At 43.0% G+C, this 13,478-nt stretch overlaps 1 protein-coding gene across 1 annotated transcript in view; it reads left to right on the top strand.

Moving 5' to 3' along the window:
- Positions 1–13,478, top strand: part of LOC128355634 (metabotropic glutamate receptor 7-like) — a 274,376-nt gene that overhangs the window by 235,898 nt on the left and 25,000 nt on the right. Inside the window, exon 7 of the mRNA XM_053315952.1 lies at positions 1,455–1,594. Within this exon, the coding sequence (XP_053171927.1) occupies positions 1,455–1,594 (140 nt within the window). The remainder of the gene's footprint in view (positions 1–1,454; positions 1,595–13,478) is intronic.

The raw sequence follows: 13,478 nt of genomic DNA on the forward strand, positions 1-13,478 counted from the left end.
CTTTATAGTTCATGATATATAATGAAATATATATATTTATATGTATAATGAGTGAAATGATCTTTGTTAAAGTCTCAGAGGACGATAACAGAGTCGAGGTTTGTTTCCTGATCACTCTGAATGAAGACAACTATTTTATCCCAAACACATTCAAGAGGTCAAAGTTCAGATCCAGACATTAATAACTAATAACTAGACCCACTAATAACCCTCTGTCCTCCCCAGCAGCAGCAGCTAGAGAACATGTTGCTGATATATTACACAGGATTTACACAGTATTGCATAAGTCGTTTGTTTCTGAGCCTCGTTTCTGAGCCTGCTGGGTTTATCTTCCTGTGGAGCTTCTCTCTCCTGGAGGTCACTGAAGATGCTCTCAGCCCTTCAGCTCTCTTCCTCTAAACCAGAGCTGTACTCACCTGAGCAGCTCATGTCTGGTTTCTCTCAGTGACTCTGAGCTGCAGCTGGTCCTGTCCTCATCTTACCAGAAACATAAATCAGGCCAAAGGTCAGAATGAGTTTATTAAACAGCTGGAAGACGAATTGATCAACATTAAAACTTTTACACACATTTATCAAACCTTTCTCCCTTCCCTCTGTCCTTCTTTCCTTCTTTCTTTCCTTTCCATGCGTCCTTCTTCCCTTCCCTTCCCTCCTTCCTTCCCTCCCGCTTTCCTTCCTTCCTTATTTTTCTTTCCTTCCTTCCTTCTTTTTCTTTCCTTTCTTCCCTCCTACCTTCCTTCTCTCCCCCTACTTTCCTTCATTCCCTCCTACCTTCCTTCCTCCCCCTACTTTCCTTCCTTCTTCCTCCCTTCTTTCCTTTTTTTTCTTTTTCTTTTCTTTCTTTCCTTTTTTCTCCCTTCCTTCCTCCTATCCTTCCTTCTTCCTCCCTTCCTAACTTCACTCTTTGACTTGAGGACAACAGGAGGGTTAAAGCTTCATGTTTTATTGGACAGAACAGCGCTGCCTCGGTTCACTTCATATAAATACCTGAAGATTAAGAGAGAAAGGTTTGATGTGTAGAGACGAGACTTCAACCTGCTGACAGAAGAATACAGACGTGAGGTTTTCATGTTGCTGCCAAACAAACATTTACACGTTAAAAAGTTTGAATGAAATCAGAGAATCCAGTCGGCTCCGTTTGTGTGCAACAGCAAAATAGTTAAAGTCTGTAAAGTAAGAATAAATATGTGTTCTGAGTTTGACATACCACAGAAAAGTGTGTTGTTAACCACCCTGCCAAATTTGAATGATTAAAAAAATCACCAAATATATGAAATTAGGCTTCAAAGTTGTGTAAAAATCAGCCTCTTTCTCTGCTCCCAAACGCTGTGGGCGTGGCCTCCGAGTCCGCTGAAGCCCCGCCCCCTACCAAGTGTCACCTGTCAATCAAAGTCACCACCTCCACACTATAAACCAGTATAACCAGTCTAACCAGTATCTGTCCTCCTCCACAGGAAGTGCCGGTACGTCGGTGACGTTTAACCGTAACGGAGACGCTCCCGGACGTTACGATCTGTTCCAGTATCAGCTGAACAACGTGACGGGAGCCGGCTACCGCGTGATTGGCCAGTGGACCGAGACGCTGCAGCTCAACGTGAGTAGAAAACATTAAAGTTACGATGATCAGCTGATGCCAGATTTCAGCGTTAAGGAGACGAGCAGCTAACCGTTTGGTAGAAGTCAAAAAACTAAATCTAGTCACCCTGTTTAACTTTTTGGGCAATTTCCTTCCTTCCTTCCTTCCTTCCTTGAGAGGAAGGAAAGATGGACAGAAGGAAGGAAGGAATGAAGGAAGAAAAAGATGAGAAGAAGGAAGGAAGGAAAAAAGGAAGGACAGAAGGAAGGACAGAAGGAAGAAAGGAAGGAAGAAAGGAAGGACAGAAGGAAGAAAGGAAGGAAGAAAGGAAGGAAAAAAGGAAGGACAGAAGGAAGAAAGGAAGGAAGAAAGGAAGGAAGAAAGGAAGGAAGAAAGGAGGGAAGGAAGGAAGGAAGGAAGGAAAAGATGAAAAGAAGGAAGGAAGGAAAGAGAGAGAGAGAGGAAGGAAAGAAGGAAGGAAGGAAGGAACAAGTTTTCCTCCCTTCCTTTTTTCTTCATCTTAACGTCCAGAACTTCAGAGTTTAGAGTTTAGGGTTAATGTTAAACAGCTGTTTCCTCCTGCTGCACTCTGGACCCTGATTGGCTCCTAGCGTGTGATGTCATGAATCCTGCAGGTGTTGATCCACAGACAGAGACTCAGACCCAGTTAACGAGGTTCCTTCCTTCCTTTCCTTCCTTCCTCCGTCTGATCTTTCCTTTCCTTCCTTTCTCCGTCTGATCTCTGCAGACGCTCAGTGTTTGTCTTCGTCCTCGTTAACGACTCCCGATGAGTCGCTGCTCGTGGTTTATCGGAGCCGCCCGGCGCACGCTGCTGGATTACCACTCTGATTTACAGCAGATATGAGCCTGTTTACAGCGAGGGGGGGGGGGGGGGGGGGCGAGTGGGGGGGTGGGGAGGGGGTCCTGATTACAGCGATGGTCAGAGGAGATTAGCTGGTGTGAGAGGTTCTTACTCGTTCAGAACAAAGCAAACAGAATAAGGAACAGATCTGATCTCTCTTTTATTCTCACTGATTGAATTTATTGTGCTTCCTCTAAACTGGTGGTGTCCAACCTCCGGCTCCGGCTCCCTCCAGGGTCGCTCCAGGGTCGCTCCAGGGTCGCTGCAGGGTCGCCAGATTAACAGAGTTACAAGAGTAGAATAAACAAAGTTCTGCTGCAAACACACAGAGTTACTGAAGTTTAGTCTCATTAGTTAATGTTTAATTACATTATACCAAATATGCAATAATAACGACATTTGGTGCAAAAATCATCTAATTGACAAAGATCGGCTCCAATTCTCTCCAGCAGGCGAGAAGGGTCTAAAGTTCTTCACTCAACTTTTTGACTGTTTGAATCGTAGCGCTGCATGTTTCCGTACTTCTCAGTGTAGTTTTAGGGCGTATTCACACCAGGAAAGTCTTTTGGTCCGCTTATTTAGTCCGGACCAAAATACAATGTTTCCTTTTTGGTTTGGTGCGGTTCCTGTTCACATTGCCCTTTTCACAAGTGGACCAGAATTTGTCAACAAACCCACATGTGTGCAAAGATCGTTCAATCATTGGACAAAAAGCTCTGAGGTCGGGGTAAAGCAGTAAGGGAAAAAAGGGGGGAAAGCGCCGGTTAATGTTTGCGTCTGCCCAAATATCCAGTAAACATTCCCTCTCCTCTTCTCCCCACGTTGAGCCACGACTCATTTTCAGCTGCCGGTTTGCTAATCAAGTTTGGAGTTGCTAAGGCGCTAATCAAACAATTATTTCCCATAATGCGGTCGGCTACGAGAGCCTGTTGCGTCCAAAAAGGCATGTGATTATTTATAACTGGGTCGGACCGAGCGAACCGTTCCAGGGTCCGTTTGGAAGCGAACCGAGACCACCTCTCCGACTGGGTCTCGGTCCGACTGTTTGGTCCGCTCCAGAGTTCGATGGTTTGTGTTCACACCAGCCCAAAAGGTCCGCACCCAGTCCCTGACCCCGGTCCTAACCCTAACCCTAACCCAGCCCAAAAGATCCGCACCAGCGATTTTTTTTGGTTTGGTCCGAACCAAACAAGGCAGGTGTGAATACGCCCTTAGAGAGTTAACATGTGATGAAGTAGGTTTAATGTTTCAGGTACGAGGAGGAATGAAACACTGATACTGACTCTGAGGTTTGATGTTTGTGTCTCTGAGCTTTACGTTAGCTGTCTCTGTCTCTTACGTTCATGTTTTATTCATCTTTTATTGAGTCCATTTTAACTTTTGCGGGAACCTCAACATCACTGATAAAAATCGACTGGGAAGTATCGCCAAAAAATCATTGGCAGCGGCTTGACAGTGTTTATCAAGCAGGAGCTGTTCAGAGGTCAAAGGTCATCTTGGCAGACCCACATCACCTTTTCTAAGAGGCCAAATCAAACAGATCATTTGTTCTCTTTGCTGCAGCGTTTCTAAATAAGCTTTAGTGTTCCTGAACTGTATGAACTCACCTCATGACACTTATTACTTATATTTATGTGTGAATGTGGATCAAATTGCCCCTCGGGGAGAAAAAAGACTTTAATCTGATCCTGATTCTCTGTCAGAGCTTCCAAACTGGACTTTCACATTAGTGGGATTTTTCCCTTTTAGCTTTTATCCCACTAATGTTCCCATCACTCTTCATCACCACACGTTCACTGTTGTCTACTGCAGGTCGGAGTCTAAATGTTCCCATATTGAGTTCTGACCAGGTGGGGAGCTCCGGTCCTCTGAAATGAGGCCAACCAGGAAGTAACTTAGAGCTGCATTCTATCAAAAGGCCACCAGGGGGCGACCGTCTCTATACAAGTCAATGGAGAATGCACCAACTTCTCACTTGATTTCTAACCTCAGTAAACGTTTTCAAAATGTGTTTATGGTCTCAATCGCTAGTTTAAAGCCTTCTTCAATGCAGTATGATGTTCATTTGGGACATTTTGGCCTCCCTGATTTTATATGTGACGATAAAGCAGGGTATGCATTAGGGCGTGGCTACGTCCTGATTGACAGGTTGATTGACCAATGTCCTCGAGATCCAGCCCTCGTAACCATAGCAACCTCCCCGCTCCGCCCATGGCCCCGCCTCATGCCCATATAAGTAGAAACCGTGTTTTTATTTTTCCCAGCATGCACCTGAAATTTTCAAGATGGCGCTGCCTAGATTAGAAACTATTGGTTTCCGAGCAGCAGTCCACAAACCAATGGGTGACGTCACGGATGTTACGTCTGTTTCTTATATACAGTCTGTGGTTGTGACGTTTTCTGCCTGGAACTTCTTCTTCTTTCTATAAAATCATAAATTGCACGTTAAGCATTTTCTTCTTAACCTGATAAGGCTGCTGATAGTTTATATATGACAGTATAATGATGCACGCTGCATGTCTCCTTCTTCTCAGTGTGAACTCTGCAGACTCTCGTATTGAGTCTGTTTGAACTCTGATTGACTTTATAATAATAATAATGAATCCTGATCCGGCCGGACAGGAAGTGGAGTAAACCCTGATGCAGCCGGACAGGAAGTGGAGTAAACCCTGATCCAGCCGGACAGGAAGTGGAGTAAACCCTGATCCAGCCGGACAGGAAGTGGAGTGTGACTGAAGCCCGGTAGCATCGCTTTATTCTCCTCTCAAACTGTTTTTACTGATTCGGAGCCGAGCAGCAAAGTGATGCTGAATTATTAAACAGAGTTTTTCTGGAGAGACAAAAATAAATCTCCTGAGAATTAAATGTTCCAGCGTCAGAGAGAGAGTTTCTATCTGAGAGAGTTTAGAGTTTAGAGAGTTTAGAGAGTTTAGAGAGAGCCCAAACTCTTCTGTTATCACATAGATCAGATATATATATACGGAGAGAATGTACTTATTAAGGATGTCTCTTGTTTCTGAGCATTTCTGTGAATGAAAGCAGCTTCAGTGTGAAGTTACTAACGGTGTGAAAGGTGCAGCAGGTAGAAGCTGATCTGCATTCAGCTCAGCGTCTCGGCTGCTTCACACTAAATTATTCACCTGGATCGCCGGCGGTGAGCCAGATGTGCAGCAGCAGAGATCGGCTCCTCCTTTCCTTCCTCCCTCCTTTCCTTCCCTCCTTCCCTCCGTCCTCACAGCTCTGTGGGCCCACGTTTAATCTACACCACGAGGTTTAATGACTGTGTAAAGTGAATTCAGACATTTTCTTCTAAACACATTAAATAGGTCATAAATGTATTTCTAAAAAAGGTGTAAAAAGCATTTCAACCATTTAGATTTGAATTGTGGAGCTAGGATTAGCATAAACCCGCCCCTGCTGCTGTAGAGGTATAAATACATTCAGCACACACTACTACTACTACAGTCTACAGTTAGCCTGTTAGCTGAGCTAGCACTACTACTACTACAGTCTACAGTTAGCCAGTTAGCTGAGTTAGCACTACTACTACTACAGTCTACAGTTAGCCAGTTAGCTGAGTTAGCACTACTACTACTACAGTCTACAGTTAGCCTGTTAGCTGAGCTAGCACTACTACTACTACAGTCTACAGTTAGCCAGTTAGCTGAGTTAGCACTACTACTACTACAGTCTACAGTTAGCCAGTTAGCTGAGTTAGCACTACTACTACTACAGTCTACAGTTAGCCAGTTAGCTGAGTTAGCACTACTACTACTACAGTCTACAGTTAGCCAGTTAGCTGAGTTAGCAGCCGAGTTAGTAGCCGATCTAGCAGCTGAGTTAGCAGCAGAAAGCTCTCAGACGTAGCGTCCATGTTTCTGGTAGAGGTGGTGACTTTGACTGACAGGTGACACTTGGTAGGGGGCGGGGCTTCAGCAGTGTATTCAACTGAATATAGGTTGAAAAGGATTTGCAAATCATTGTATTCTGTTTTAAACAACGTCCCAACTTCATTGGAATTGGGGTTGTAGTCAGATTTAAGTAATTAGGGTTTATTTATAATAATTACATTAATCATAATCAGGCTTCACCTCATCTGTGATTTGTTCTCATTGATTTCTGGGTTTCACCAACATAATGAAGAGCTGATAAACAGGTTTCCACTGTATGTTTCCACAGTGACAGATAAAGATCTAAATTCATGGGCTAATTAAACACTATTGGTTAATTGATTCCAGTCAGGACTTTAATTAGTTCCAGTTTATTTAACAGTAGGTCAGTCACTCTCTATTACTGCTAAACTTCTTCTTCTGTGGTTCATTTTGAGTTAACTTCAGACACTACGAGACGAACATAACGAGCTCTGAGTCTCTGAGTGATTCAGCACAAACTCTTCTGGATGATGGTGTGTGAGCTGCATGGATGTGTGTGAGCTGCATGTTTGGTCTCTCAGCAGACTGTTGATGAGTTTAGTTTATAAATGTTCCAGTTTTCAGTTTATTTGTTCCAGCTGCAGATAAACAGCTGTGTTTCCTCTGCTGGCCGAACGTCTCAATCACACTCTGATCTGCTCTGATGGGCTCAGTCGGGTTTATATGGTAATCTGTCCTCTCTCTCTCTCTCTCCTCTCTTTCTCTCTCTCTCTCTCTCTCTCTGTCTCTCTCTCTGTCTCTCTCTCTGTCTCTCTCTCTCTCTGTCTCTCTCTCTCTCTGTCTCTCTCTCTGTCCCTCTCTCTCTCTCTCTCTCTGTCTCTCTCTCTCCCTCTCCTCTCTCTCTCTGTCTCTCTCTCTCTCTCTCTCTCTCTCTCTCTCTCTCTCTGTGTCTCTCTCTCTCTCTCCCCCCCCCCCTCTCTCTCTCTCTGTTTGTTCACTTCCAGCTGGAATCACATCCGCTGACAAACAAACAAGTCTGTGTTTTTCTGTCCCAGAGATTCAAACATGTGCTGCTGTCCTAATTAATAATAATGTGTGAGCGCTCTGCAGTGTTTTAGGATTTTAGATTAAAACAGAGGAACAGCAGCACAGAGATGATAAACCTCCAGCTCTGAGTTCTAGTTCAAAACCTCAAACGTTCACAAAATGCTCCCCAGCTATGAAATATTCTATTTTAGTTACTGTGTATGATTTACAGACATAAAACAAGTTCTCAGTCGTCTTGTTGGGAAAGTTTAGAGGAACTGTGACTCCAAAGCAGCAGCAGAGACTCGTTGTGTTTCTGCAGTGAAGACGCCGTGAATTTATTTCCTCCTGCAGTTTAAACTGAGATAAGAAACTGACTCTAACTGGGAGACGTTAGCAGATGAGTCATGAGACCTCCATGATGTCTTGCTGCAATGAGTCACTGAGCTGTAGTCTAGTATTCAGGTTCATTAGCAAGTTTCAGCCACTAGGAGGAGCTCTAAGCTTCAGAGTGAAATTTTACTGCTGCTCTCGGCTACTTTGACTTGGTAGTAAGTTAGCTTGCTAGCTAGCTGACTGGTAGTAAGTTAGCTTGCTAGCTAGCTGACTGGTAGTAAGTTAGCCTGCTAGCTAGCTGACTGGTAGTAAGTTAGCCTGTTAGCTAGCTGACTGGTAGTAAGTTATCCTGCTAGCTAGCTGACGGGTAGTAAGTTAGCCTGCTAGCTAGCTGACTGGAGGGAACGTGATGCAGACGAAGACACACTAAAGTCCAGCGTGGTTTAAAAGCTTCCAGAAAGTAAGGATAATGTTGTCAGGGGTGAAATATGTGGAGCAGAGTTGAGCTACGTGGCTTCACATGGACAAAAAGCTGCTGTCTGCTGTGACGGTTGAGTGCAGATGATCACATCCTTCCTGTCGTTGTCCTCGTACAAAGCACAGGATATTTCTCCACCTTCACAATAAGATGTCCTCATTCACTCCGAGTGTCGCCATGGCAACACTATCAGCTGTATAATTCATAAGTTAATTCTGAATGTTCTCTCTACCAATTAAACCTTGAGCCTTTATAATGTGCAGAAAATGAAAAGTAATAGATTTAGTGAATAAATATTAGTGGAGATTAAATAGTTTAAACAGGTGATTCATCATGAAGACATTCGGACAATAAACGTGCAGAAAAATGTTTTTATGAAGAGTTTCACTTCGAAGTCATGTAGAGAAATCAGCAGTGTTTGTACTTATAGAATCATCCTGCCACTCACAGACAGTAATCATCAGCGTAGGCAGATAATACGTTTGAACACAAACAGCTGTCTGTGCAGATTACAAATAAATGTGTATTTTTTAGGGCTGTCAAACGATTAATTTTTTAATCGCGATTAATCGCATAATTTCCATAGTTAATCACGATTAATGGCGTTTTGAATTGCATGTTTAAAATCCTGTTATTTTCCATTTGAAGGCAGTTTTAAGCCCATAATGTAAAGCATTTCTTACCAGAGTGTAACTGGGAATCAATCACGGCTCTGCTGCGACTCCACACTCCAAAATGGTCCTTTGGTGGAGCTGAGGGCTGGCTTGGCTGCACCTGGGTGTTTAGCGTGGAGGTGCTAACTCAAACTCCACGTACTCCGGTGGTAGTTAAACTCCGTTTGACACAGGTTGCATTTTACTTTTGACTTGTCAACTGAAGCGTCTGGAAGTGTTTTAAAGTTAAACAAGCCGTTCAAAAGTCCAGTAGCTCTCTTACTTTCCATCAGCGCGGTAGGTTTACTGCAGGAGGCCACTTCAAAGCATAGCGGCTACAGCTAGAGGAGCCGTCTACGGGGGAGGAGAAGGGACAAAAAGGCTTGCAACATTAAATGAGATTTTAAAAAATTAACGCGTTATGGATTGCATTAATCTAATCGCGATTAACGCATAACGCTGACAGCCCTAATTTTTATATAAACATGTTGGCTAACATTAGTAAATCTCGTCCGACGTTCAGAGCGCTTCGTCAGAAACGTCACAAACTGAAGCGAAAGCGTTTACAGAGATCAGACGCTGTGTGGAAGAGTTTTAGATTTATAGCAATTAACAGAAATTAATTAAATGTAAAAATGCTTCTCAGTTCTTACTACGAGCGAGCTGAGAGCGTTAGCCTGTCTGCTGCCCTCTAGTGGACAGAACGGTAAATAACCACGTTAACAGCAACGCCTGAATAAATACATCGTAAATATTAATAATAGAGTAAATCTGAGCATTAACAATTCAAATATATTATGAATATTATAATGAATGAACATTAAAGTCCAGCGTGGGTTAAAAGCTTCCAGGAAGTAAAGGATAATGTTGTCAGGTGTGAAATATGTGGAGCAGAGTTGAGCTACGGTGGCTTCACATGGACAAAAAGCTGCTGTCTGCTGTGACGGTTGAAAGCTAGTTTTTGATGCATTATCTATTCGGCTCTTACTAACAACAGTATGCAGCTAATATTAGATTATTCATCAGTTAAACTCACCATGAAAATATCACCAGTCCAGTTCACACTCACTCCTTCTTCTTCTTCTTCTTCTCCTTCTTCTTCTCCTCCTTCTTCTCCTTCTTCTTCTCCTTCTTCTCCTTCTTCTTCTTCTTCTTCTTCTTCTTCTCCTTCTTCTTCTCCTTCTCCTTCTTCTTCTTCTTCTTCTTCTTCTTCTTCTCCTTCTTCTTCTCCTTCTCCTTCTTCTTCTTCTTCTTCTTCTTCTTCTTCTTCTTCTTCTTCTTCTTCTTCTTCCAACCAGATGTTGAGTTGCAGCATATTTCTCCACCTTCACAATAAGATGCACATCATCGTCCATCTTGCTTTATATCGGATAAATTAAAATAATGAATTAAAGTTGAATGAGTTTATAGAGGAAGAGGAGAGCCTGATTTATATATTTAATATATAAACTGAGTTTCAGTTCAGATTGTAAATCAGAGCGAGTTCGTTCTCAGACAGGTGGAGACTTCATGGTTCATGGTGGGAGCTCGTCTTAAACCCCCCCCCCCCCTCGTCTTAAATCCTGCCCCCCCCCTATCTTACCCCCCCCCCTCCTTCTCTCTAACATCAGTAAATAAGCAGCGGTGAACAAACACATTTTTCTGGAGTCACTCGGGGCGATATTTAAGCTGCTTAACAGTCGACTTCTGTTCCTCTTTTTTATTTCTGAGCAAAAATGCAAATTTATACAAATATGAGTCTGACCCCTGCAGCAGGAACCTGACTGAGAGACACAAACACTAATTAGAAAGATGCTTTATGAAGCTTTCTGCTCAGAAACTGCAACACAACACACACACACACACACACACACACACACACACACACACACAACACACACACACACACACACACACACACAACACACAACACACACACACACACACACACAGACACACACACAGACACACACACACACACACAACACACACACACACACACACACACACACACACACACCACACACACACACACACACACACACACACTGCAGTCCACTCAATTTACTGAAAGAATGAATCAGAACATTTAATAATTCTCATCTTTAAACCAGAGGAATGTTTTATTAAGTTGAAGAAGTGGACGGTAATTAATGAAACACAGAGAAGAAGAAGTTTATCTTCATCCTCTGATTACACACACTGTAACACACACACACTGTAACACACACACACTCACACACACTGTAACACACACACACTCACACACACTGAAACACACACACACTGAAACACACACACACTGTTTATCTCCATCCTCTGATTAACATGATTTTCTGTTCATTATAATAAAAACATTCAGACTGAAGTTTATAAAGTGAAACTGAATGAAATGATTTAATGTTCTCAGCTTCCAAAAATACACAAAACAGCTGAGAGACCTGATTATAACACACACACACACACACACACACACATTATAACACACACTGAAACATTAACACACACACTGAAACACACACATACACACTTTAGCACACACTGACAGTTTACATGTATCTAGTTTCTCTCCATCGCTGGACAGCTGTCATGTTAACATGTTTTAAACATCAGATGGTTTGTATTTACAGTCAAGCCTGAAATTATTCATACCCTGGCAAACTTTGACCTAAAGTTGCTTTTATTCAACCAGCAAGTAGCTCTTGTTTATTTTAAGTATATTTTTGGGGCTTTTTTGCCTTTAATGGACAGACAAGCAGAGAGAGAGACAGGGAACTGGGAATGAGATGCAGGATAGGGCCGCTCGGTGCGGGGTTCGAACCGGGGTCTCCTGCAGTGAGGACTGTAGCCTCTACACATGGGGCGGGTGCTCTACCCACTGAGCTTTAGAACAGCTTGGCCACAATGATGATGGCTCTCGTACATCATCTTATTATCTTCTGGGAGACGTCTGGGTCATTTCCAATCATGAAGAAACTACTTGCTGGTTGAATGAAAGAAACTTTAAGTCAAAATTTGCCAGAGGTATGAATAATTTCGGGCTTGACTGTATAAATGTGTGTGTGTGTTAATGTGTGTTTCACTGTGTGTGTTAATGTTTCTGTGTGTGTGTGTGTGTGTGTGTGTGTGTGTGTGTGTGTGTGTGTCTGTGTGTTAATGTGTGTTTCACTGTGTGTGTTAATGTTTCTGTGTGTGTGTGTGTGTTGTGTGTGTGTGTGTGTGTGTGTCTGTGTGTTAATGTGTGTTTCACTGTGTGTGTTAATGTTTCTGTGTGTGTGTGTGTGTGTGTGTGTGTGTGTGTGTGTGTGTGTGTGTGTGTGTTAATGTTTCTGTGTGTGTGTGTGTGTGTGTGTGTGTTTCAGTGTGTGTGGTGTGTGTGTGTGTGTGTGTGTTTCACTGTGTGTGTTAATATTTCTGTGTGTGTGTGTGAGTGTGTGTTTCAGTGTGTGTGTGTGTGTGTGTGTGTGTGTGTTAATGTTTCTGTGTGTGTGTGTGTGTGTGTGTTTCAGTGTGTGTGTGTGTGTGTGTGTGTGTGTGTGTGTGTGTGTGTGTGTGTGTGTGTTAATGTGTGTTTCACTGTGTGTGTTAATATTTATGTGTGTGTGTGTGAGTGTGTGTGTGTTTCAGTGTGTGTGTGAGTGTGTGTGTGTGTGTGTGAGTGTGTGAGTGTGTGTGTGTGTGTGAGAGTGTGTGTGTGTGTGTGTGAGTGTGTGTGTGTGTGTGTGTGAGTGTGTGTGTGTGTGTGTGTTTCAGTGAGTGTGTGTGTTTCAGTGTGTGTGTGAGTGTGTGTGTGTGTGTGTGAGTGTGTGAGTGTGTGTGTGTGTGTGTGAGAGTGTGTGTGTGTGTGTGTGAGAGTGTGTGTGTGTGTGTGTGAGTGTGTGTGTGTGTGTGTGTGAGTGTGTGTTGTGTGTGTGTGAGTGTGTGTGTTTGTGTGTGAGAGTGTGTGTGTGTGTGTGTGAGTGTGTGTGTGTGTGTGTGTGTGTGTGAGTGTGTGTGTCGTGAGTGTGTGTGTGTGTGTGAGTGAGTGTGTGTGTGTTTCAGTGAGTGTGTGTGTGTGTGTGTGTGTGTTTCAGTGAGTGTGTGTGTGTGTGTGTGTGTTTCAGTGAGTGTGTGTGTGTGTGTGTGTGTTTCAGTGAGTGGTGTGTGTGTGTGTGTGTGTGTGTATATATATCTGAGTGTGTGTGTGTGTGTGTGTGTGTGTATATATATCTATCTCCGGTTTCTCCAGCAGCAGCTGGAGGGAAACATTCAGAAGTCCAGTTCATGTTCAACAGTTCATGTTTCGGTTCGTTGTGTTAAAGAGATAAACGGAGTCTGTCCTCACGTTACATCAACATATATTACAGTGCAGTTTGTCTCTGTTGTGTCTGAAACCAATATAATTATTCAAATGTTCTTATTTTTTCCTTTTTCTTTGAAGAAAAGGTTAGAAGCGTCTTTTATTCAGATTTATTCAGCACCTGAATGAGAGAACAAAGGCAGCCAATTTCACACCTGTGGAGGGAAAACACGACTCCACCTCGCAGCTAGTGTACACAACGTTCATCATTTCATGTTAAATAAATCCTGAGACGCGGCGGAGTCACCGGAAACATTAAACACTCAAAATAATGTTGAATAAAAATAAATACTGTGAAATAGACCTTACATGTTCCCCACTGAGATTAAAGGAGCAGTACGTCAGATTTAAAGGCAT

Source organism: Scomber japonicus, chromosome 3 (assembly GCF_027409825.1).
Source record: "Scomber japonicus isolate fScoJap1 chromosome 3, fScoJap1.pri, whole genome shotgun sequence".
Lineage (NCBI taxonomy): Eukaryota > Metazoa > Chordata > Actinopteri > Scombriformes > Scombridae > Scomber > Scomber japonicus.